The 26,584-nt window shown below is 35.9% G+C and overlaps 2 protein-coding genes across 7 annotated transcripts in view; one reads left to right on the forward strand and one right to left on the reverse strand.

The window, feature by feature from the left end:
• FBXL5 (F-box and leucine rich repeat protein 5) overlaps positions 1–13,786 on the forward strand; it is a 52,975-nt gene extending 39,189 nt beyond the window's left edge. The window contains exons 10-11 of the mRNA XM_068543198.1: positions 6,059–6,207; positions 12,994–13,786. Coding sequence (XP_068399299.1) covers positions 6,059–6,207; positions 12,994–13,070 — 226 coding nt within the window. The 3' untranslated portion in view covers positions 13,071–13,786. The remainder of the gene's footprint in view (positions 1–6,058; positions 6,208–12,993) is intronic.
• A 10,961-nt stretch (positions 13,787–24,747) lies between these two features.
• Positions 24,748–26,584, reverse strand: part of CC2D2A (coiled-coil and C2 domain containing 2A) — a 133,538-nt gene continuing 131,701 nt past the window's right edge. For all 6 annotated transcript variants that reach the window (XM_068543200.1, XM_068543204.1, XM_068543199.1 and 3 more), the window contains 2 exons: positions 26,220–26,397; positions 24,748–24,965 (listed from right to left, as the gene is read on the reverse strand). In XM_068543200.1, the coding sequence (XP_068399301.1) occupies positions 24,777–24,965; positions 26,220–26,397 (367 nt within the window). In that variant the 3' untranslated portion in view covers positions 24,748–24,776. The remainder of the gene's footprint in view (positions 24,966–26,219; positions 26,398–26,584) is intronic.

Below are 26,584 nucleotides of genomic sequence, written 5' to 3' on the forward strand. Positions count from 1 at the left end.
AAAAGACAGCAAGTAGGTAAACATAACACACAAAACCATCCTTTCTCTAACCATACTCAGTTATTTTCGTTTCCTCCAACATACAGGCATACCTTGTTTCATTGTACTTTGCTTTATTGTGCTTTGCAGATAATTGCATTTTATACAAATTGAAGGTTTGTGGCAACCTTGTATTGAGCGGGTCTATCAGTGCCATTTTTCTAACGGTATTTGTTCGCTTCATGTCTTTGTGTCACACTTTAATTCTTCAGTATTTCAAACTTCTATTATTATTATATTTGTTATGGTGATCTGTGATCAGTGATCTCTGATGATACTACTGTAATCGTTTTGGAGTGCCACAAACCATATAAGATGGCAAACTTAATCGACAATACTGTCCGTGTTCTGACTGCTTCAACTGGCTATTCCCCCATCTCTCTCCATCTTCTCCTGCCACCCTATTTCCTGAGACACAACAGTATTGAAATTAGGCCGATTAATAACCCTACAGTGGCCTCTAAGTATTCAAGTAAAATGAGTCACACATCTCTCACTTTAAATCAAAATCTAGAAATGATTAAGCTTAGTGAGGAAGGCACGTCAAAAGCCAAGCAAGATAGGCTGAAAGCTAGGTCTTTTGCACCAAACAGCCAGGTTGTAAAAGCAAAGGAGAAGTTCTTGAAGGAAATTAAAAGTGCTACTCCATTGAACACATGAATGATAAGAACTCGAAACAGCCTTTTTGCTGATAAGGAGAAAGTTTTAGTGGTCTGGATAGAAGATCAAACTAGCCACAGTATTCTTTTAAGCCAAAGCCTAATTCACAGCAAGACCCTAACTCTCTTCAGTTCTGTGAAGGCTGAGGTGAGGAAGCTGCAGAAGAAAAGTTGGAAGCGAGCAGAGGTTGGTTCATGAGATTTAAGGAAAGCAGCCATAACATAAAAGTGCAAGGTGAGTACAGAGGAGAAGTCAGTGCCTGGCTTCAAAGGACAGGCTGACTTTTTTTTTTTTTAAATTAAGTTTTTATGCTAAACCAAACTTTTTTTTAATGTTTGTTTTTATTTATTTATTTATTTTAAAGGAATTCCTTTATTTTTATTGTTTATTTATTTATTTATTCTTCGTTTCTGTGCAAGGGCCTTCCCCAGTTGCGGCAAGCGGGGGCCACTCTTCATCGCGTTGCGCGGGCCTCTCACCATCGTGGCCTCTCTTGTTGCGGAGCACAGGCTCCAGACGCGCAGGCTCAGCAGCTGTGGCTCACGGGCCCAGCTGCTCCGCGGCATGTGGGATCTTCCCAGACCAGGGCTCGAACCCGTGTCCCCTGCATTGGCAGGCAGACTCTCAACCACTGCGCCACCAGGGAAGCCCCCAGGCTGACTCTTTTGTTAGGGGTTAATGCAGCTGGTGACTTTGTTGAAGCCAGTGCTTATTTACCATTCTGAAAATCCTAGGGCCCTTAAGAATGATGCTAAATCTACTCTGCTTGTGCTCTGTAAATGAAACCACAAAGCCTGGATGACAGCACATCTGTTTACAACATGATTTACTGAATTTTTAAGCCCACTGTTGAGACCTACTGCTTAGGAAAAAAAAAAGGTTCCTTTCAAAATACTGCTCAGAGGTAATGTACCTGGTCACCCAAGAGCTCTGATGGAGATGTACCATGAGATTAATGTTTTTTGTTGTTGTTTGTTTTATAAATTTATTTATTTATTTATTTTTTGCTGCGTTGGGTCTTCGTTGCTGTGCACGGGCTTTCTGTAGTTGTGGCGAGCGGGGGCTACTCTTTGTTTCAGTGCGTGGGCTTCTCGTTGCAGTGGCTTCCCTTGTCACAGAGCACAGACTCTAGGCATGTGGGCTTCAGTAGTTGGGGCACATGGGCTCAGTAGTTGTGGCTTGTGGGCTCTAGAGCGCAGGCTCAGTAGTTGTGGTGCACGGGCTTACTTGCTCCATGACATGTGGGATCTTCCCGGACCAGGGATCGAACCCGTGTCCCCTGCATTGGCAGGTGATTTTTTTTTTTTTTTTTTTTTAAACATCTTTATTGAAGTATAATTGCCTTACAATAGTGTGTTAGCTTCTGCTTTATAACAAAGTGAATCAGTTATACATATACAATATGTTCCCATTTCTCTTCCCTCTTGCATCTCCCTCCCTCCCACCCTCCCCATCCCACCCCTCTAGGTGGTCACAAAGCACCGAGCTGATCTCCCTGTGCTATGCGGCTGCTTCCCACTAGTTATCTATTTTACATTTGGTAGTGTATATATGTCCATGACACTCTCTTACCCTGTCACATCTCACCCCACCCCCTCCCCATATCCTCAAGTCCATTCTCTAGTAGGTCTGTGTCTTTATTCCCGTCTTGCCACTAGGTTCTTCATGGCCTTTTTTTTTTTTTTTTTTTTTCCTTAGATTCCGTATATATGTGTTAGCATAGAACTACCATACGACCCAGCAATCCCGCTACTGGGCATATACCCTGAGAAAACCATAGGCCAAAAAGAGTCATGTACCAAAATGTTCATAGCAGCTCTATTTACAATAGCCAGGACATGGAAGCAACCTAAATGTCCATCGACAGATGAATGGATAAAGAAAATGTGGCACATATATACAATGGAATATTACTCAGCCATAAAAAGAAATGAAATGGAGGTATTTGTAATGAGGTGGATGGAGTTAGAGTCTGTCATACAGAGTGGCAGGTGATTTTTAACCACTGCGCCACCAGGGAAGTCCCTGAGATTAATGTTGTTTTCATGCCTGCTAATGCAACATCCATTCTGCAGCCCATTGATCCAGGAGGCATTTCAACTTTCAAGTCTTACTATTTAAGAAATACATTTTGTAAGGCTATGTAGCTGCCTTAGGTAGTGATTCCTCTGAGTCAGCTGGGCAAAGTAAATTGAAAACCTTGAAAGGATTCACCATTCTAGATGCGATGAAGAACGTTTGTGATTCTTGGGAACATATCAAAATATCAACATTAACAGGATTTTAGAAGAAATTGATTACAACCCTCATGAATGACTTTGAGGGGTTCAAGACTTCACTGGAGGAAGTAACTGCAGATTAGAAATAGCAAGAGAACTAGAATTAAAAGTAGAGTATGAAAATGTGACTGAATTATATCTGTGATAAAACTTTAATGGATAAGGAGCTGTTTCTTATGGATGAACAAAGAAGGTGGTTTCTTCCGATGGAATCTACTCCTGGTGAAAATGCTGTGAAGATTGTTGAAGTGGCAACAAAAGATTTAGAATATTACATAGACTTAATTGTTAAAGCAGTGGCAGGGTTTGAAAGTAATTGACTCCAATTTTGAAAGAAGTAGGGTAAAATGCTACAGAGAAATCATTCATGGAAGGAAGAAGAGTCAGTCAATGCAGCAAAAAAAACTTCATTGTCTTATTTTAAGAAACTGCCACAGCCACCCCAGCCTTCAACCACCACCTCGATCAGTCAGCAGCCGTCAACATGGAGGCAAGACCCTCCACCAGCAAAAAGATTATGACTTGCTGCTGAAGGCTCAGATGATACAATAAGTATTTTTAGCAATTAGCAATAAAATAAGGTATTTTTAATTAAGGTATGCATATAGTTTTTTAGACATACTGCTATTGCATACTTAATAGACTACAGTATAATGTAAACATAACTATATGCACCAGAAAACCAAAAAATGTGTGTGGCTTGCTTTATTGTGATATTCACTTTATTGCGGTGGTCTGGAACTCAGCCTGTAATATCTCTGAGGTATGCCTGTACTGTATTTCTCTGTCTTCAAACATTTGCATTTGCTCTCTCTCTAACAAACGTTTATTGGCTAACTTCTGTTCGTTTCTACCTCCATTCCAGTTTAAATGTCACTTTTTAAGGGAAACCTTTTGTGACCCCCGTCCCCCTCCCTCCACCAAGGCCCTTAAATATGTTCCCAGGAGAGCATTCATCATATGATATTATAACTGCTTGTTTACTTTTGTCTTGTTTGATATCCCACTAGACTCAGTGAGGCCAGTGAATGCATATACAGTTTACTCAAGTGTATTTGTGATATGAAGTTTTATATTCCATGCAGTCTGTCCTCAGTGTACTGAAAATTTATAAGTTTTAGAACATGAAGCAGTTTCTGCATTGAGATACCTTCTGAGATCTTTTAGACCACTTTTTAGAAGCTGTTTTATTTTTTGTTCTGAGCTATTCAACTTTATAGGAAAAAAAGTCAATAAACTTTAAACAATAGTCTTCCTTTAAAGATGTCTATCTGTAATTACTGTGACCCAGTCAAGCCACTGAAGTTCTGACCTGCCACTGTTATTAATTGAAACTGTAGGAATGGATCAGGGAATCTGATTTAAGAAAAAGTCAGTCTTTTTGAGTCAAAATATAAGGAGAAGTATGCATTTAAATCTCTCACGTGTATTGGGGTCTTGATAAGCTCTTTTTGATAGACCAGGTTTTTCTTTTAAACATGCAATGACAAAACATTAAAATGTATGTACTAATCTTTGTCCATCAGTGCCTCTCACTGAATATATAAATATTTCCATAGTTTATTCTAATCTCAGTAGTTTACATAATTTTACTTACCTTTACTTCCTAATTTCCAGGTATCTGCATAATCATACTATTTGTTTTTTTACTAAATTTATTGTATTATTAGTTTTTGGATAGTGCTGTCAAGATAGACTGTCTCTAGTTTTCCCAGTTTTTGCTGTTCTATACAGAAAATTGATGTTCTTAGTTTTGCTCTTGATATTTTTCAGCTCTGCCATTGTCATTTCAGTCAATTTCTCATTTTACCCTTTTTATATAAATTGTTTTTTAAAATTCTTCTAGGGTATGCCATGAAAAGTAATGTTTTCATTTTCACTGAAATGAAATTCACATTAAATTCATTCTTTTAAAGGGTACAAATCAGTGGTTTTAGTATACTTCAAGGTTGGCAACCATTACCTCTATCAAATTAGAAACATTTTCATTAAACCAAAAAGAAACCATATACTCATTAGCAGTCATTCTTCATTCCTCTTTGCCCCCAGCCCCTGGTAGCCACTAATTTACTTTGTCTGTCTTTTCTGCTTATTTTGGACATTTCATATAAGTGGAATTACATAGTATGTGGGGTTTTTTTTGTTTTTTTTTTAAGGTTTGCATTTTTTTTTAAATTTATTTATTTATGGCTGTGTTGTGTCTTTGTTTCTGTGCGAGGGCTTTCTCTAGTTGCGGCAAGCGGGGGCCACTCTTCATCGCGGTGCGCGGGCCTCTCACTGTCGCGGCCTCTCTTGTTGCGGAGCACAGGCTCCAGACGCGCAGGCTCAGTAGTTGTGGCTCACGGGCCCAGTTGCTCCGCGGCACGTGGGATCTTCCCAGACCAGGGCTCGAACCTGTGTCTCCTGCATTGGCAGGCAGACTCTAAACCACTGCGCCACCAGGGAAGCCCAGTATGTGGTTTTCTGTGTATGATTTTTTTCACTTAGCACGGTGTTTTCAAGGTTCATGCATGCTGTAGCATGTATCAGTACTTTATGGCTACATGATATTTATACTAAATTTTGTTTATCCACTCATGCATTAGTGGACATTTGGATTGTTTCCACTTTTTGGATATTATGAATAATGCTGCTGTGAACATTTGTTTGCAAGTTTTTCTGTGAACATATGTTTTCACTTCTCTTGGGTATATGCTGATTCTGTAACTCTTTGAGGAACTGCCAAACTGTTTAGTAATTTTCTTGATAATTTTTACTTAGACAGTTTAGTAGGAGAGTGAAGATTACAATTCCAGGATTCATTACTTCCTTCCTGTAAGAATTGAGTTACTATAATGTTCTTATTAAGAACATTTCATAGACTTGTTTATTGAATGTCTTCAGAAATGCCTCTGTTAAATGTATTCTGCCTAAGGATGAAGTTAGTTGTCATGTTTTATAGAAATACTTTAATTTTTCATTACCAGATTGAAAGGTCTGTTAATAGTCCATTGGGCCATAGGAATACGTAAGTTTTCATATATTTTATAATACATTTTAATTGTTAATAAATTCTAATTGTTGAATTGCTTCTCTTACAGGGTTTTGACTCTGGGAGGAGGGCTACCTTATTTGGAGCACCTTAATCTCTCTGGTTGTCTTACTGTAACTGGTGCAGGCCTGCAGGATTTGGTTTCAGCATGTCCTTCTCTAAATGATGAATACTTTTACTACTGTGACAACATTAACGGTAATGCCTTTTAACAATGGGATAATTTTGGAGGAGTTGATTTAAAAATTTTTAACAGTTCTGCAAATTCTTAGGGTTTCTATTTTGTTTTCTAGATTTCTAATTACCAAACATTTTTACTTTCAGGTTTAGCCTGAAAGATAAGTTTTCTTATCTTTCTAAAGATAAGTTTTCTTATCTTTCTAAAGATAAGTTTTCTTATCTTTCTAAAGATAAGTTTTCTTTTGGAGAGATATCTCAACTATCCATTCTGCCAGATTTTAGAAATATGTAATAGTTTAATCAATCCAAAGTGACAGGTTTTTATAGAATTACTAAAATTCTTATAAAATTTTGGGAAATTCCTCTAGAGTGAAAGAGCACTCATTAACAATACAGAGTATTGCTGTTCTAGATACACCTAATTCTTAGGGATGATAGAGTCAGTTTTCTTGTAGGACAAGAAAACTTCATAATGTAGTAGAAAAAGGAGGACTTTGGTAATGTGAACTCCTCAGGGACCCTGAATCTGGTTCCAAATAAATCTCTTGGAAGATTGAAGAGGATGGTGAGTGTGGTATTGGGAAGAGGTTGAGGTGCTTTAAATGTGATTAAAATTCCTATAGTATTATGGAGATTGAGCCCTGAACCTACTTTTAACAATTATCAGGTAACATTTCTTGCTTTTTTTGTTTTGTTTTATTTTTTAAGCCTATTCCTGCCCTGCAATGGGACTGTTTAATGTGCTTTTTCAAAGTACGTTCAGTGCCCTGTTGGGCATTTGATAATCACTGGTAGAGACTGAAGTCCTGAAGCATAAAAAGCTGCTCCTCAATTATTAGTAAGCAAGTCAACCTTCTGTATTTATAATTGGAAAAAATTTACATGGTTCAGATTCTACTGTGCCTTTTTACATCATGTATTGTTATTTTTGAGAGTCCAGTTCACCTTAAGATATGGGAAGATAAACGGAGTCTCTCAGGCAGAAAAATTGACAGATGCCAGCAAGACTAGAGGAATAGTTATCTTCTTTAACGACATACCAGTAGGCAGAGAAGTTAGCAAATCTGCTGTTTCTCAGAGATTAGATTTTTCTTAAAATGTATATGAAGAGACAGGAGATAGCAGCTCTTTTGTTTCTTGAATCACATTGGTGATGCAGGAGATGACCTCCCATGTTCTTGAAATAGCAACACTCACTTTGAGCATTACTTTGCTCTCTGTTGCCTTTAGTGTATAAGAAGGAATGGGGAAAATTAATGTCATTTTAGTTGCAACCTGCCAAGTGTACAAAAAAAAAGTGTGAGTGCTACAGTGCAGTACTTGCTTCTTTTGGGGATGCAATGAAGAGATTTTTTTTTTTTAATACACGGTTATGTCATTCTAGGTTCACTGGTGTACTTACTAAGGCTTATAGGATATATTATGAAAAGTAATCAGTAAACAATTATTTTTTGTAAGAAAAACACCTTATTGGTAGGTTGCATTTGAGTTGTCTACACTGATTTCAGCGTAGGTTATGCTGGTGGGAATAAATCTCAGAACCTAATTTGTTATACTTATTTTGGGCTATATAGATGTTATTGGGTTGGTGGGGGGATTGGGTTTCACTTCATTTTTATGATCTGCCTACTACTTTTGTGTGTGTGTGTTTTTTTTAAAAAACTTCTTGAAATAATTTAGATGTTGGGATAAAGTTAAATACTTAAAAATTTGCACTTTGTTAGTATGTTAGAATTCCTTTCATCTTGACTGGTTTTGAATATATAAATATTAAAGTGTTCCAAAGGAGCTGCTACATTCTTTTTGTTGAATGTTAAGATTTTTTTTGACAAATGAGTGGTAATTTTCAATAAATGAATTTTAATGAACATATCTGACTTTAAAATGTTTGAAAGGAAATTGACTGTGCTTGTATAATTCAATACCAAGTCTCCTTTTACAGCTTCTTAAAGCATGATTTGGGGGAAATGGAAATCCTTTAAAGTTTACAGGGTGACTTGTCATGTGAACTTATGTTCCAGAGTTCCAGCCAGTTGCTCTTAAAGCAATGCCCTGATACAATCTTTTCCTTAAAAGGCCATATGGACACTAGAAAGTGTTAGAATAAAGTTGCATTGTATCCAGTTTTGCAAGATGACACGGGATTCATCCAGTGTCTTTCATTACAATTCAACTTGTACAATAAATACTTAGTGACTGTAAATATTTAGCTCCCTTTTTATTATTATTTTTATTATTTCTGAAAGTAATCAGTATTTTTATACATGTTCTTAAACTAATAGAGAGCATATTTAGGTGACACATTGTATTTTAATATTTGAGAGTAACACTTAATTAAAAATGTATTTTGTCAAAAGAGAGTTTACTTAGTTAACTACCAGGTTACTTACTAAAATAAGTAAATGCTGATAAATAATATTTATTAACTAAAAAGTGATAAGTAAAACAAAATTTTCTATTTCCTAAGCATTAGCAGAGATTTTGGAGAAGATAAATTAGTAATCAGATATTCAAATAGTGTCTGCTGTGAGCAAGACACTGTACTAAGCATTAACATAAAATGCCATTTTTATTCTTCTTAATGATTCTTCATGACATTTAAATTTGTTATTTGACTGATAAAAAAGTTAAGATTTAAGTATAAAAAAAGGCTTCTTAGCCATAACATTTAAAAAATTCCTTGTCATTTAAGAAGTGTTAGATGGAATTGCCTAGTTTTAGAGCTCTGAAGAACATTTGAACAATGATAGCAAATAAACTTGTTGTACTGATTTGCATTTCAATGTATGTTTAATTCATGAATTAAGATAGATTAGATCATAGTAGGTGACACAGTTTCAGATGATTTGCTCTCTTATGTTTCTAATTTAAGTTAAAGAGGAATTAAAGGTAAGTGAAGGTAAGTGCAGATATACAGCATAAGTAATATGCTTAAAATCTAGGAAAAACAAACAATTCAGTAATAAAAATTTGGGAAAATAACAATACCTACCATTATAGCTCTTCTTAACTAATATTTTAAAAAAAGCTTTCTTACAAAATTTATTTTTACCATGCATTTACAGATTTTATTAAATGATTATGCAAATGTTATTTTTCTGTTTTCTTTATTATCCTTTACTGTAATTTAGCCCTCATCTATTATAACCATTGGGTTTATTATCTCATATCAAGATTGACATTTACTGGTGATAAGTCAGATGTTTACCTTTGAAATTCCGTGTCTGTGGAAGCACAGCTGTCTACTTGAGATACTTGGCAACCCAACATATCTTAGTCATGTTTCTTTCTAATTCTACCTCACTTTTTCTGTTGCCTATTTATTCTGTTGTCCATTTATTCCCTTTTCTAAGTAGTCCTTCTGTGATGCTTAAGGGTCTTAACTGTTAACATTGCTTATGATTTCCATGCTTTGGAAATTGCTTTCTCCCCTGTTTTCTGCAGTATGAAACTAACTTAACAAACAACGGTTGTCTTCACTTTTGCTTTGCCCTAGGCCTTCAACAAAATAAAACCCATTCATGGATGATATCACTTTTATGGATTTTTAGGATCAGTCACCTGGAATGTCATTCACCTTATGATGGGATTGTAGTTTTGAGGTAGTTAGTATTACAGTTGTTGGTTAAGTACAATTTATGCCCTTAGATTTCCATTGAAACTAAGATATTCTGATGTGTATCTGAGAAAGGGAGCACATTTTATAGCAATATGAGCGTGAACTTTGTTTTGTGATGAACAAGGAGATGCTGACAGATACCAGGATAGGGTTACTTTCTACCTAATATAGGACACATATTTTTATTCCTACATTTTTCTTCCCGTATTATCCCTACTTCCATCCCTTAGACTTTGAGAGCAAAAAGTGACTCAGGTCACTGGAGTGGAGACTGAGGATCCTGGGCCTCTGTTTTTTGGGGAGGTTGGTGAAAAACTGTGTGGTACAGGCATACCTCGGAGATATTTTGAGTTTGGTTCCAGACCACCATAATAAAGTGAATATTGCAATAAAGTGAGCCACATGAATATTTTGGTTTCCCAGTGTATATAAAAGTTACGTTTGCACTGTACTGTAGTCTATTAAGTGCAAAAGCATTGTCTAAAAAAAGCAATGTACATACTTTAATTTAAAAATACTTTTTTGCTAAAAAATTTTAACCATCATATGAGCCTTCAGTGAGTCATAGTAGTAACATCAAAGATCACTGATAACAGATGACCATAACAAATATAATAATAATGAAAAAGCTTGAAATATTGTGAGAATTACCAAAATGTGCCAGAGAGACAAGAAGTGAGCAAATGCTGTTGGAAAAATGGTGCCAATAGACTTGCTCAGTGCAAGGTTGCCACACACCTTTAGTTTGTAAAAAATGCAGTATCTGCAAAGTGCAATAAAGTGAAGCACAATTAAATGAAGTATGCCTGTGTTTGGAAAAATATGAATCTTTTGATTAGATTCCTTGATCCAATTGGCTCCTTTGAGGCTCCCTTTTAATTTTCTCTTGAAAACCAGTAGCATACTTTACTTTGATTGCTTTCAGCCATCGCTTACGATTTTTCCCTAGGCCACTGATTTCAGTATAAAATTTCTTCCTTACCTTTCTGTCCTTTTAAAAATAGGAGTATAGACATTTTGAAATATTGTAGGGAGTGTCAGTTTGGAATATTGTACCAAAGTCTCCATGTCTCTTTCCTCATTTTCTCCCTTTCAGAATAGAATTATATACTGAGAAAATGGTAGATATGTTGTTGCAAAAGCCACCAGTTTAAGCATTTCATCACAGGGACTGTGTCAGGGCAGGGCAATGATAGTGAGGTAGGAGATTGGCTCTTGGAGAAAGGCTCTACTAGGTGATTGGCAGGCAAAGCAGTAACCAGTGTAAGGGGTGAGGAAAGGCAAGCTAAGAAGGGAAGGTGGGGAATATCAGTTAAAGCTGAAAATGTATTCAAAGGGAAAACCTGGTCAGAGGTTGTCAGTGCGAGAAGATTTTCAAACCACAGGATTTCAAACCACTAGAGCATTTCTAAAAAATATCTGATAATATGTACTAAGAAATTTCATTTTGATTCTTTGATTAAGATGACTAGCATTGTGTCTTATTTTAAGAGAAAGTAGTCTTAACAAAAATGCTACTTTATGAATTTTAAGTATCTGACACATTTAACTTTTCATTTTCAAAATGGAATAGATTTTAATTTTGATTAAATAAAAAATGAGCTCGTGGTAATTCAACTTTATATTTGAAATGACTTTAAACATTTATTATGGAACATTTCAAATATATAAACATAATAATATAAAGAAGCTTTATGGATCATTGGCTTCAGCAGTTATAAACCTGTGGCCAATCTTTTTTCATATACCATTGCCCATTCCCATACCTGCTCCCCGTATCCCAGGCATTACGTTACTTTAAAAGTTAAGCATAAGTATTTGAAAATGAATGAAATCATAAGCTATTGCAGTTCCACTATGCTTGTAAAGTTCATTAGTTTCTTTTCTTAAAGATACATTATTATTCCATTAGTGAAATATATGAATGCTATACTTCATTGCTTGTATATCCTAAGAAATTAGTCCTTTGTATTTTGTGTATTGCCATTTCAGGAACACACAAAAAAGTTAAATTCTGGTAAATAAGCGTGTTCTATGTGTTTATTTGCAAGTAGTTATTTTCTTATGTTGGTATTAGCATAATTGCCTTCTTTTGCAATGGATTGCTACTTCAAAAAACAAAACAAAGCTAATTTAACATATTTTTCTGAGTTAAAGTCTTGATATCATTCCAGGGTACTATGATTTTTCAATTATAATCCATTTGATAAAATAAATATTATTTTCTATAATAAAATTATATTTCATGTACTTTTATGGTCCTTACGTACCAAAAATGGAAGTATTTTGGTTCTAATTGATGAAAGAACTAATTAACTTTGTTCATGGTGCAGACATACTGAAAGGCTTCAATATAGTTAAAATGTCTTTTTCCACATTTGCTTGCCTTTATGAAAACTGTGATTCATTCAGAGTACTTGACATTTGAATATGCGCCATGATATCTCTTTGATACTTTCTAATTCTCAGCTATGTTCCCTAATGGATCTTTTAATCTAGTGTCTGGGTAACATAATGTGATTGGAATAAAATGTCAGTTATTCCACAAATGTATTATTACTTTTCTTTGTAATGGAATCATAATTTTTATTATGTCTTAGATATGTTTTTAATTATTCATTCATTACATATTTAATTCTGGAAGATAATTTCATCTAACCCTATCACATGACTTATTTTGGGTACAGATGTTAAATAACAATATGGCAAATATGTTAAGGCTATATCTACGTAGTTTATTTTTAACAAAAATTTTGAGTATAATATTTATTATAATTGCTCAATACTGGATTCTTCAGCTTATCTATTACAGATAAGGTTGTTTTTGCCTTAATTATATTTCTAGGAAAGATGTTCATGATACAAGAAATCCATTGTGAAGTTATCCTGGCAGTCTTGCTTCTGTGGGTTATCTCTTTTCTTCTTGGATTTTTTATTTTGTAAGATTGTTGCCAAAAAATTACTTCTTTTCATTCTTCTTTTTCATTTACCTATATTAGTTAAAGTCAAACTGCTGTTGGCGATTTTTGTGCTGAATAATTTTTTATACGCTCATTGTGGGATTTTACTTCTATGTTACAAATGTATTACTAGTTAAAAAAAAATAAGTTTTACTTCTTTCATTAGCAAGATTATTTTTGTGTGATAAGAAATTCCTCCTTTCACACTTTTCTGTTTTCATACAGGTCCTCATGCTGACACCGCCAGTGGATGCCAGAATTTGCAGTGTGGTTTTCGAGCCTGCTGCCGCTCTGGCGAATGACCCTTGACTTCTGACCTTTGTCTACTTCATTTAGCTGAGCAGGCTTCCTTTCATGCACTTTACTTATAGCACATTTCTTGTGTTAATCATCCCTTTTTGAGTGTGACTTGTTTTGGCCCCATTTCTTACAGCCTCGGAAATCTTAATTTACCAGTGAATTGTACAGTGTTGTTTCTCTTGCAAATCATATTTTTGTTTTAGAAAGGGATTAGGTCTTTTCATAGGGTGAGAACAATTTTATCAGATTTCTTTTAAACTAAATATTTTGAAAAAAATGTCACTAATGCCATGCCATTTAAAGTACTTTTTAGATTATTTTGAGTTTTGAAGTTAATGGGTTATTGGTTCTCTTCATAGATAAACACTGTACCAAGCCTTGCAGATCTTTTCAGATATACATTTTTGAAGTTTTATTTTCAGAGACTGCACATTTTGGAAACCAGTCTCTTTTCCGTAATGTTTCCTTTATTTGAACAATTCTCAGAGGGCCAATTCAAACATATCCACATATAAGATTCTTTAAGATTATAAAATAAATTGGCTTCTTGGTGTTAGCTCAGGGAGCTGGCACAGCACCAGTGTCTTTGTATTTGCTTTCTTCAAAGACCCCTGGTTCCCACCACTGTCCGTAAATTGTCACATTTGGGGGAGGGGTTTTTAAAAGTTCCACAGTCATTTGAAGAAATGTATAAATAAAATCTACTTTGAGGACTTTACCAAGTAATTTCTTTTGTGTTTTGATTTTGTTGTAAATCTCAATCCAGGGTTACTTTACTGTGAAATAGGACTAAATAGGTCTTTTCAACTCCCATGAAATCATGACCCTGACAAATGAATAGTTTTAGACAGATACCTGATTTTATTGAGCTGAATTGTCTTTTTGAAATTTATTGTGCAATAGTCAGAATTTGAATTTGTAAGCTTGTCTTCATTGCTGTTTGATATAATAATTGGAATGGAGACCTGTTATTCAGAAAGGCACATATTGAGTCAATTTTATGTCATGTTATGTATAATTTATGTCACAAAGAAGAGAATAGTCAGCAGCATGCCATCTATTTTTATAAATATCTGTAAGGCTGTGGAAGAGAAGGTAATCTTGCAATTATGTTCTTTGTGGTCCCAGGTATTTTTTGTTTGTTTGTTTTATTGAGGAAGAGGAAGAGTAGGAAAGATACAAACTATAGATAGACAGATTTCAGTTCAGGCTAAGAGAAAACTGTTTTACACAGAGTTGTCTAAAGATGAAGGAAGAATCATTTGATGAGAAAATAAATAAGGAGAGTCACTCTGCTTTTAAATTTAACTAACATTTGAACTAAATACTGTGAGGGAAGATCACCTCTAAGGAAGGACATCTAATGGCTCTGTGAAATTTCACCTTTCTCTAAGAGTTCTCTCATTTTGATTCCATTGCTGTTAACATTTGTGAAATATAAGATGGAACCCCTCAAGTTTCTTGTATGGAGGATAAGGCAGCTGTAGAAGCAGACCATCTTACCCTTTAAGTTTGTGTCTCTTAGCTTAAGTCCTCATGCCTCTTGTTGGCACTACTGCGCCTAGCTGCCTCCTTTAAAAGTCTGGCCTAAGCACAAAGGAAAAAACGTTCTGGATTCCCTTAGAGAACTTGAGAGGAAATCTGAGTTTAGTGAGCAGTTACAGGGTCAGAAGTTTTATTTTGTAGATTGACTGTTTTGTCGTTACTGTACTTTTATTTCCTGAAGTGTTTAATAAAGTTTATTTGAAAAGTTGACCTCAGGGACTATTTCAAGAAAACAAACTAAAATAAGTCTTCTGGAGTGAGTCCCATCCAACTGCATGGTAAAATTAGTCATCTCTATAACCAGGTCCCAAGTCATCAAGGGAGTACTCAAGTTTATACTCATGTAATCAGAAAACAGTGTAATATTTGGGGAGTAAAATTTTTGATAATACTTAATGGAAAAAATCATGATTAAATGATATTTTGGGACTTGGCTTAAATGTTATTCTTCATAAATTAATTAATTTGAGCAGCTTATTTCCCAGGGGTTCCAGGTAATTGAGGTGCCCCCCTTTTGCTTTGTCCTGTGCTACTTGATATTAGAAAACCATTAAATAGGACTTGGCAGTCTTGAACCAAACTGACTTCAACGTGTGAGCACATTGCATGTGGAAACTCATTGTTTTTCTACCACCCCCACTACCCCCACCCATTTCATGGGGAGATGGCATAATCTGCATTTAATTTTTAAATATTACTGCTTTTCCATTATTAAGGATAGTTAATGCTTTAAAATTTCTTCTAAATTTATTTTTCATTGAAATATAGTTGATGTACAATATTATGTTAGTTTCAAGTGTACTGCGTAATGACCTGACACTTGCATACATTATGAAATGATCACTGTGGTAAGTCTGGTAACCACCTCTACTTACATAAAGTTATTACTGTATTATTGACCATATTCCTTATGCTGTATATTACATCCCCATGACTTATTTATTATATAACAGGGTTTGTACCTCTTAATCTCCTTCACCTATTTCCCCTACCCTCCTCCCTTCTTGCAACCACTGGTTTGTTTTCTGTATCTATGGGACTGTTTTTGTTTTGTTTTTAGATTCCACATATAAGTAAAATCATGTCATATTTGTCTTTCTCTGTCTGACTTATTTCACTTAGTATCCTCTAGATCCATCCATGTTTTCTCAAGTGGCAAGATTCTTTTTTAATGGCTGAGTAATATCATATATACGTATATATATATGTGTATATATATATATATATCTCACCTTTATCCATTTATCTTTCCGTGGACTCTCAGGTTGCTTCCATCTCGTGGCTATTATAAATAATGCAGCAGTGAACACTGGAGTGCATATAACTTTTTAAATTAGTGTTTTTGTTTTCTTTGGATAAATACTCAGAAGTGAAATTGCTGACAGTTCAATTTTTAATTTTTTGAGGCTTCTCCATACTGTTCTGCATAGGGGCTGCACCAATTTGCAATCCCACCAGTAGTGCATGAGGGTTCGCTTTTCTCCACATCTTTACCAACACTTGTTATTTGTTGTCTTTTTGTTGGCAGCCATTCTGACAGGTGTGAGGTGGTTATCTCATTGTGGTTTTGATTTGCATTTCCCTGGTAATTAATGATGTTGAGCATATTTTTATGTGTCTGTTGGCCATCAGTATGTCTTCTTTGGAAAAATGTCTGTTCAGGTCTGCTGCCCATTTTTTAATCTGGTTGTTTGTTTTTTTTGATGTCAAGCTGTATGAGTTCTTTGTATATTTTGGATATTAACCCTTTGTCAAATATATCATTTGCAAATATCTTCTCCCATTCAGTAGGCTGCCTTTTTGTTTTGCTGAGAGTTCTTTTTGTTTTTTTGCATGCAAAAGCTCTTTAGTTTGATGTAGCCCCATTTGCTTATTTTTGCTTTTATTGCCCTTGCCTGAGGAGATATATCCAAGCTATTGGTAAGACCAGTGTCAAAGAGCATACTGCCTGTGTTTTCTTCTGGGAGTTTTATGGTTTTGGGTCCTTACATTTAAGTCTTTAATCCATTTTGAGTTTATTTTTGTATTTGTTGTGAGAAAGTAGTCCAGTTTGATTCTTTTTTAATGTAGCTCTCCAGTTTTCCCAATACTGTTTATTGAAGAGGATGTCTTTTTCCCATTTATATTCTTGCCTCCTTTGTCATAGATTAATTGATCATATAAGTGTGAATTTACTTCTGGACTCTATTCTGTTCCATTGATCTGTGTGTCTGTTTTTTATGCCAGCACCATACTGTTTTGATTACTGTAGCTTTGTAGTATGGTTTGAAATCAGGAAGCCTGATACCTCCAGCTTTGTTCTTCTTTCTCATGATTGTTTTGGCTGTTCAAGGTCTTTTGTGTTTCCATTCAATTTTAGGATTATTTGTTTAGTTTTGTGAGAAATGCTATTGGTATTTTGATAGAGAGAGATAGCATTGAATCTGTAGATTCCCTTGAATAGTATGGTCATTTTAACAATATTAATTCCTCCAATTCATGAGTCTGGTATATCTTTCTATTTGTGTTTTCTTCAGTTTCTTTCATCAGTGTCTTATAGTTTTCCAAGCTGTACCCACCTTAAATGGATGTTGAATTTTGTCAAAAACTTTTTCTGCATCTCTTGAGGTGATCATATGATTTTTATTGAGTTTCTTAAGGTTATCACATTCATTGATTTGCAGATACTGAATCATCCTTGCATCCCTGGGATAAATTCCACTTGATCATGGTGTATGATTCTTTTAATGTATTGTTGAATTTGGTTTGCTGATACTTTCTTGAGGGTTTTTGCATCTATGTTCATCAGTGACATTGGCCTGTCATTTTCTTTTGCACGTGTTGTCTTTCGTTTTGGTATCAGGGTGATGCTGTCCTTGTAGAATGAGTTTGGAAGCATTTTTTTCCTCTGCAGTTTTTTGGAATAGTTTGAGAAGGATGGATGTTAACTCCTCTTTAAATTTTTGGTGGAATTCACCAGTGAAGCCATCTGGTCCTGGACTTCTGTTTGCTGGGAGTTTTTTTGGTTACTGATTCAATTTCATTACTGGTAATTGTTGTGTTCATATTTTCTGTTTCTTCCTAATTTAGTCATCGGAGATTGTACATTTCTAGGAATTTATTCCATTTCTTCTAGGTTGTCCATTTTATTGGCATATAATTGTTCTCAATATAATCTCTTACGATTCTTTGTGTTCCTGTGGTGTTAGCTATAACTTCTCATCTTTCATTTTTTATTTTATTTGGACTCTCTTTTTATGTTGATGAGTCTGGCTAAAGGTTTATCAATTTTGTTTACCTTTCAAAGAACCAACTCTTAGTTTCATTGATCTTTTCTATTGTTTTTTAGTCTCTGTCTCATTTATTTTCCTCTGATCATTATTATTTCTTCCTTTCTGCTAACTTTGGGTTTTGTTTGTTCTTCTTTTTCTAGTTCCTTTGGATATAAGGTTAAATTTTTATTTGAGATTTTTCTTGTTTCCTGAGGTGGGCTTGTATTGCTATAATCTTCCCTCTTAGAACTGCTTTTGCTGAGTTCCATAGACACTGGATCATTGTGTTTCCATTTTCACTTGTCTCCAGGTATTTTTTAAATTTCTTTTTTGATTTCTTCAGTGATCCATTGGATATTTAATAGCATATTGTTTAGCCTCCATGTGCTTGTGTGGGGTTTTTTTTTTTTTTAGGTAGTTGATTTTTAGTCTTACAGCATTGTAGTTGGAAAGGATGCTTGATATGATTTCAGTCTTCTTAAATTTACTGAAACTTGTTTTGTGGCCTAGCACGTGATCTGTCCTGGAGAATGTTCCATGTGCACTTGAAAAGAATGTGTGTCGTGCTGCTTTTGGATAGTATGTTCTCTATATATTTAAAATCCATCTAGTGTAATGTATCATTTAAGGCCAGTGTTTCCTTATTGCTTTTCTGTCTGGATGATCTGTTCATTGATGTAAGTGGGGTGTTAAAGGTTCCTTCTATTACTGTGTTACTGTCAGTTTCTCCCTTTATGTTTGTTAATATTTGCTTCACATTGTTAGGTGCTCCTTTGTTGGCTGCATATATATTTATAGCTGTTATGTCGTCTTGTTGGATTGACCCCTTTTATCATTGTGTAATATCCTTCTTTGTTTCTTGTTATAGTCTTTGTTTTAAAGTCTGTTTTGTCTGATATAAGTGTTGCTAACCTGTCTTTCTTTTCATTTCCATTCACATGGAGTACCTTATTATGTCCACTCACTTTCAGTCTGTGTGTGTATTTAGGTCTGAAATAAGTCTCTTACAGGCAGCATACATATGGTTACTTTTTTGTTTGTTTATTTTTAAAAATCTCTTCAGCCACTCTAAGTCTTTTGACTGGAGTCCATTTACATTTAAAGTAATTGTTGATAGGTAACGTACTTTTTGCCATTTTGTTAATTGTTTTCTGGTTGTTTTGGTAGTTTGTTTTGTTCCTTTTTTTCTTTTGTCTTCTTCCCTTGTGACTTGATGACTATCTTTAGTGTTATGTTTGGATCCCTTTCTCTTATTGTGTGTATTGATTATAGGTTTTTGGTCTTAGGTTACCATGAGGTAGGTAGGAAGATACATAGATAGGTATATGTGATTATTTAATGTTGATCTTTTTTAGTTTGAATGCATTCTAACAACCCTGCATTTTTACCTCCCTCTCTACATTTAATGTTTTGATACCATATTTTACATCTTTTTGTTTTGTGTATTTTTTGACTACTTATTGTGGATATAGATAATTTTACTACTTTTGTTTTTTAATTTTACTACTAGCTTTATAAGTGGTTGATATACTACCTTATGGTATGTTTGCTTTTATTGATGAGACTTTTGCTTTTGTAATTTTCATATTTCTAGTTGTGGCCTTTTATTTTTTCCACTTAGGGAAGTCCTTTTAACATTTCTTGTAAAGCTGTTTTAGTGGTACTGAAGTCTTTTTAGTTTTTGCTTATCTGTAAAGTTCTTTATCTCTCCTTCAAATCTGAATGATAGTCTTGCCAGATAGAATATTCTTGGTTTAAAGTTTTTTTTTTTTTTCCATCAGTTCTCTCCCTTCTGGCCTACAGGGTTTCTGCTGAAAAGTCAGCTCTTAGTCTTATGGGAGGTCCCTTGTATGTATCTAGTTGTTTATCTCTTGCTGCTTTTAATATTCTCTCTATCTTTAATTTTTTGCTGTTTTAATTATAATGTGTCTTGGTGTGGACCTCTTTGAGTTCATATTCTTTGAGACTCTCTGTTTCCTGGAACTGAATGTCTGTTTATTTTCCCAAGTTAGGGAAGCTTTCAGCTATTATTTCTTCAAATAAGTTCTCTGCCCCTTTCTCTTCTCCTTCTGGGACCCCTATAATGTGAATGTTAGTGCACTTGACGTTGTCTCAGAGGTTCTTAAACTTTCTCATTTTTTTAAATTATTTTTTTTTTCAGCTTTGGTATTTCCGCTACTCTGTCTTCCAGTTCACTGACTGTTCCTCTGTATTTAATCTACTGATGATTCCTTCTAGTGTATTTTTTATTTTTATTGTATTCTTCACCTCTGTTTATTTTTTCTCTATATTTTCTAACTCTGTTAAACTTCTCACTGTGTTCGTCTATTCTTCTCCTGAGTTCGTCGAGCATCTTATGATCATTATCTTGAATTCTCTATGGGTTAGATTGCTTATTTCCACTTTGGTTTGTTCTTCTTCTGGGGTTTTGTCTTTTTTCTTCATTTGGAACGTATTCCTCTGTCTCTTCATTTTGCCTAACTCTCTGTTTATTTCTATGTATCTAGTAGGTCACTTAGCTTTTATGATCTTGGAGAAGTGGCCGTCTGTCGGAGACATCTAATGGAGCCCAGCAGCACCCTCCCCTCTGCTCACTAGCGCTATATATTCTAGGGGGTATTCTCTTTGTGGGCTGTGTGGGCCCTTCTGTTGTGGTGGGGCTGACTACTTTGGGTGTGTGGTAGGTGGGGCTGGCCCCTGGCCCAGTTGGCTGCTGGGCCTTGCCTTGTGCGGTGGCTGCTGGCTCACTGGTTGTTGGGGCTGAGTCCCACAATGGCAAGCTGCGTGTCCCAGGGGGTCCTGGGGCTGGTGCTGGCTGCAGGGGCTGGGGGTACCTTGTGTTGGTGGTGGTCCAACACCAGGTGTGCTGTTAAGCCCCCTGCACTAATAGACTAGAGAGAGGACTCCAGAATGGTGCTTACCAGAACCAGTGTCCTAATGGTAGAATGAGCTCCCCAAAATGGCACCCCCAGTGTTTATGTCTGTGTGGGGAGTCCCAGTTCCCTCCTACCTCTCAGGGAGTCTCTCCAGGATCTGCAAGTTTGTCTGACTGATTGAGATTTTGTGTGTACCCTTTAAGAGTGGAGCCCACTTGTGTCTCACATATGCACACCCCACTGGCCTTCAAACACAGACATTCTAGGGGCTCGTCTTCCAGGTGCAGGACCCCTGGGCTGGGGAGCCCAATGTGGGGCTTGGACCCCTTGCTCCTTGGGGAGAACCTCTGTAATTGAGGTTATCTTTCCATTTGTGGGTCATCTACCCAGGGGTGTGGGTCTTGACTCTACTGTGTCTCCAACCCTCTTAGCCATCTCATTGTGGTTTTTTGTTATATCTTTAGTTGTGGACAATCTTTCTGCCAGTTGTTCTCATAGATGGTTGCTCTGTAAATAGTTGTAATTTTCCTGAGCCTGTGATAGGAGGTGAGTTCAGTGTCTTCCTATTCCACCATCTTGGCCACACCTCTGTGGATAGTTAATGGTTAATGAAACAATATATACACTTGGTTTAAATTTATATTGGGTTTTGTGATGGATTTTATGAAATATTGAAACTGTTTTTAGAATAAGAGGCAACAAGTAAAATGCCTTGTGTTACCTGACATACATCAAGTGCCACATACTAGATAGTGTTTTAAGTACTTTAAATATACTGACTTTTAAAATCAGTACAACAATGTGGTGAAGTTGGTAATGTGATCATCCCAATCTTATATATGGGGAAAGTTAAGTAACAGAGAGGTTAAGTAACTTGCCTATGGATTACCCAGCTAGTAAGTGGCAGAACTAGTATTTCTCCAAAGCTCATGCTCTTAACCACTCAACTATCCTGTCTCTATATTGCTATATTGGTAATGACTATTATGGGTCAGACCTTGAATTCTCCTTTGAAGGGTTCATAGTATAAATATCAGAGGCTTGTAAACACATAATCATAATTTGATAGGGAAAGGCATAAGGGAATAAAGATAAAACATTTTCCTTAACTTGGTTCTTCTGTCTTTATGTTTTTTGTTTTGTTTTGCTTTTAAGTGAGACTGTATTCCAGCTACATCAGTCGTTCTCAGCTTGAGGCAGTTTATCCCATAGAAGACATTTGGCAATGACTGGAAACATTCTTGGTTGTCACAACTTGGCAGAGGGGAAGAATGCAACTGGCAGCTAGTGGGTAGGTGCCAAGGATGCTGTTAAACATCCTACAGAGCCCTTCACAACAAATAATTACTTGGCCCAGAATGTCAATAGTGCCGCTACTGAGAAATCCTGTTTTACATATTTCTATTTTGTGTACATCTTTCCATGTCAGTACATACCTTTAATTCCTTTTAGTATTATCTGACTTTGGCTTCATCAGTTTGGGCTGTTGTTACAGAGTACCATAAGCTGGATGGCTTAACAAAAATTTATTTCTCACAGTTCTAGAGGCTGGTAAGTCCAGAGTCAAGGTTTCAGCAGATCTACTGTCTAATGAAGACTCTTTCTGGCTTGTGGACAGCCATCTTCTCATTGTATCCACGCATGGCATAGAGGGGAAGTAAGCTCTCGCCTGTCTTTTCTTAAAGGGCACTAAATCCCATCTTGAGGACTGTATCCTTATGATCTAATTAACTCCCTAATTACCTATCTCTCTTTTTTTTTTTAAATTTTATTTTTGGTTGCGCTGGGTCTTAGTTGCTGCAGGCAAACTCCCTAGTTGTGGCTCGTGGGCTCCTTAGTCCTGGCTCACCAGCTCCTTTAGTTGCAGCACATGTGCTCCTTGGTTGCAGCCAGTGGGCTCCTTAGTTGCAGCCAGTGGGCTCCTTAGTTGCAGCTCGTGGGCTCTTTAGTTGTGGCATGCAAACTCTTAGTTGCGGCATGCATGTGGGATCTAGTGCCCTGACCAGGGATCGAACCCTGCGTCCCCTGCATTGGAAGGCATATTCTTAACCACTGCGCCACCAGAGAAGCCCCTCTCTCTTTTTTTAATTGAAATATAGTTGATTTACAATATTATGTTAGTTTCAGGTACATTACAATACAGTACATTATAGGTTATTACAAGATACTGAATATAGTTCCTTGTGCTATACAGTAGGTCTTTGTTCTTCATCAGTTTTATATATAGTAGTGTATATCTGTTAATCCCATACTCCTAATTTATCCCTCCCCCACCTTCCCCTTTGGTAACCATAAGTTTGGTTTCTGTGTCTGTGAGCCTGTTTCTGTTTTGTAAATAAATTCATTTGTATTAATTTTAAGAATCCACATATAGGTGATATATAATATTTGTCTTTGACTTAGTATGATAATCTCTAGGTCAATCTATGTTGCTGCAAATGGCAATATTTCATTGTCCTTTATGGCTGAGTAATTATTCCATTGTATATGTATACACACCACATCTTCTTTATCCATTCCTCTGTTGGTGGACACTTAGGTTGCTTCCATGTCTTGGCTATTGTAAATAGTGCTGCTGTGAACATTGGTGTGCATGTATCTTTTCGAGTTAAGAGTTTTAGTCTCTTCTGGGTATATGCCCAGGGGATTGAGTGGGATTGCTGGATCATATGGTAACTATTTTTAGTCTTTTAAGGAACCTCCAGACTGTTTTTCATAGTGGCTGCACCAATTTACAGTCCCACCAACAGTGCAGGAGGGTTCCATTTTCTCCACACCCTCTCCAGCATTTATTTGTAGACTTTTTGATGATGGCCATTCTGACCGATGTGAGGTGATATCTCATTGTAGTTTCGATTTGCATTTCTCTAATAATTAGTGATATTGAGCATCTCATGTGCCTGTTGGCCATCTGCATGTCGTCTTTGGAGAAATGTCTATTTAGGTCTTCTGCGCATTTTTTGATTGTGTTGTTTTTTTGATATTGAGTTGTATGAGCTGTTTGTATATTTTGGAAATTAAGCCCTTGTTGGTTGCGCCATTTGTAGATGTTTTCTTGCAGTCCATAGGTAGTCTTTTTGTTTTGTTTATGGTTTCCTTTGCTGTGCAGAATCTTATAAGTTTGATTAGGCCCCATTTGTTTATTGTTTATTTTATTTCTTTTGCCTTGGGCGACTGATCTAAGAAAAAATTGCTGCGATTTATATCAGAGAATGTTTTGCCCTTGTTCTCTTCCAGGAGTTTTGTGGTATCACGACTTACGTTTAAGTCTAAGCCATTTTGAGTTTATTTTTGTGTATGGTGTGAGGGAGGGTTCTATATTCGTTGATTTACATGTGGCTGTCCAGCTTTCCCAGCATCCACTTGCTGAAGAGACTGTCTTTTCTCCATTGTATATTTTTGTCTCCTTTGTCAAAGATCAGTTGACCATAGGTGTATGGGTTTATTTCTGGGCTCTCTATTCTATCTATGTGTCTTGTTTTTGTGCCAATACCATGCTGTTTGGATTACTGTAGCTTTGTAGTATTTTCTGAAGTCTGGGAGGATTACACCTCCTGCTTTGTTCAATTTCCTCAGGATTGCTTTGGCAATTCTGGATCTTTTGTGGTTCCATATAAATTTTAGGATTATTTGTTCTAGTTCTATGAAAAATGTCATGGGTAATTTGATAGGGATCACATTAAATCTGTAGATTGCTTTGGGTAGTATGGCCATTTTAACAGTACTCTTCCAATCTAAGAGCATGGGATGTCTTACTGGCAAAGAAGAAGAACATTCTAAATAGAAGGTGAGCAGGTACAAAAGCATAGAGGAATAAAGCTCATAGGGTAAGTGGGAACTCTTGAGTTGTCACAGTTGAATTTAGGGTCAAAGTGGCAGAGACATGGCAGTCTACTAAATAAAAACACTTATTTTGCATATTTTGAAAATGATAATTTTATTTCATTATTTGTAAGTATTTTCTTCCCTTTGATCAAGAGCACTTAAAAAATATTCTCAATTATCATTTTTACATATAAAACATACAATGAAAAAACTATCTGTTGCGTATAAGGGAGGCAACATAGATCCAAACAGACAAAACGTTTTTGGGATATGGGTGGATATATACAGCTAAAGCAAATTCAACATTAGGCGCATCAATATTATGTACTCCAGTGCTATACACAGCTTCAGTTAAAGGCTTCACTTCAGAGTATGGCATGTGAAGGGGAAATCCAGAGAACTGAAGGAAAGCAAAACAAAATTTTTAGTCATTAGTGAATGTGAAGTTTTCACTATATTTTTTCCCTAAGTAAGTAAGTGCAGTTCTTAATAAATAGGAAGTCTTCCTTTTGGATCTTAAAGTCATTTATTTAGTTTTGTTTTTCTATCCAGCTATATATTAGCAATACAGAAAATGGAGAGAGGCTAAATGTCTTTTTTTGTTTTAGTTGCTAACATACTGACTTGGTGTTTAAGACACCTGTTAGTCACCCAGGCACTCTCCACTGTTTCCTTCCTTCTTCCTGATAGCCCCGAGTTTGCATAGAAACCCGTACAATTCCAGGGACCTAGGTTAAGTTAATACCTTCTATCCCCTTGGCCTCAGTGTTGATCTACAGGAAAGAATGTATAATCTAGGAAACTTGCAAGGGATAGTGGCACGCAGATGCTGTCTTCTGCTCAGAGCAATATGTGTGCAGATGTGAGTCCTGCCAGGAACTATTCCAGCCATTTGGTACCACAAGAAAAGCCATCCTGTGGGTGATGCCATCACATGGAGAAGGGCAGAGTGGGAAGACTTGCAGACATGTGGTATAGCCCTGATAGCTACTCACCCCTAACTTTTACCTAAATAAGCCCAGAAGTTGTTAATGTTCAAACTTGTCTGAAGTAAGTTTTCTGTTACTTGAAAACATCCCAGCTGAAAAATGAGCCTTATAAGGTAAAGGTAATTTTTAGTCAGTGAGTAGAATTAAATGTACAACTTGATTTCATACTGTTTAGCCAATGAGGCTTACTGTTTTAGTTTGAGACTACTTTCTAGGTTTTAGGATCCAGATAAATGATGTGAACACACAGCACTGCTGACAGGCAGTAGAGAAAGCCTATTAATGAGAATTTTTCTTAGCAATGAAAAGCAATTAGTATAAAATCATATCCTTTAAAAAAAAATCTGACCAAGAATGGTTGGTTTCATCTTTATGCTCAGTTGAGTCTAACATGATTTAACCAGATATTTTCATTTTATTTAATACTCTTGCAATTTTATAAAAGATATTATTTTTCATAGGATCCTCCTACAAAAAAAGGTGGTGTTTTGGTTTTATAGAGGCATTTTGCTCTTTAATGGTAGGTTCATTCTTGAGATTTGAACTTCTAATCACATTTTTTAGTCTGTGCTGCTTCATCTGTGTACTTCGGGGAGTCATTTAGGCATTTTGATTCCAAAAACCCATAGTACTGAGCAATTTCCAATTTGAAATGAACTACTTACCCTGTAGTCTCCTAGCTGTTTCAGCAGTTCGGCTCTGTGGTCGTCTTCCACATCTTCTCCATGATTTCTTTCTAACAGAGGCAAGAAGTGACGCAGAGTAGCGGTACAGTACCTATTCCACCGCGTCAGATGGCGAGGCCTCCAGTCCATGATTTTTTCTTTTAGTATTTTTTCAATCCTGTTTATAAAAAATAAGCTCCATTTTTTGGTGACTTGACTTTTCCCTTGTAAACAAAAATAAAAAATAGTATTCTGAAACTATTAGAAGAAACAAGATTTTTTTTGGGAATTTGTTGTTCTTAGGATCCAAAATAAGGCTGTATTTGAAATTTGCAGTTGAGAGTAAATTGGTATTTTTTAGTAAT

This window comes from Eschrichtius robustus, chromosome 4 (assembly GCF_028021215.1).
Source record: "Eschrichtius robustus isolate mEscRob2 chromosome 4, mEscRob2.pri, whole genome shotgun sequence".
Classification (NCBI taxonomy): domain Eukaryota; kingdom Metazoa; phylum Chordata; class Mammalia; order Artiodactyla; family Eschrichtiidae; genus Eschrichtius; species Eschrichtius robustus.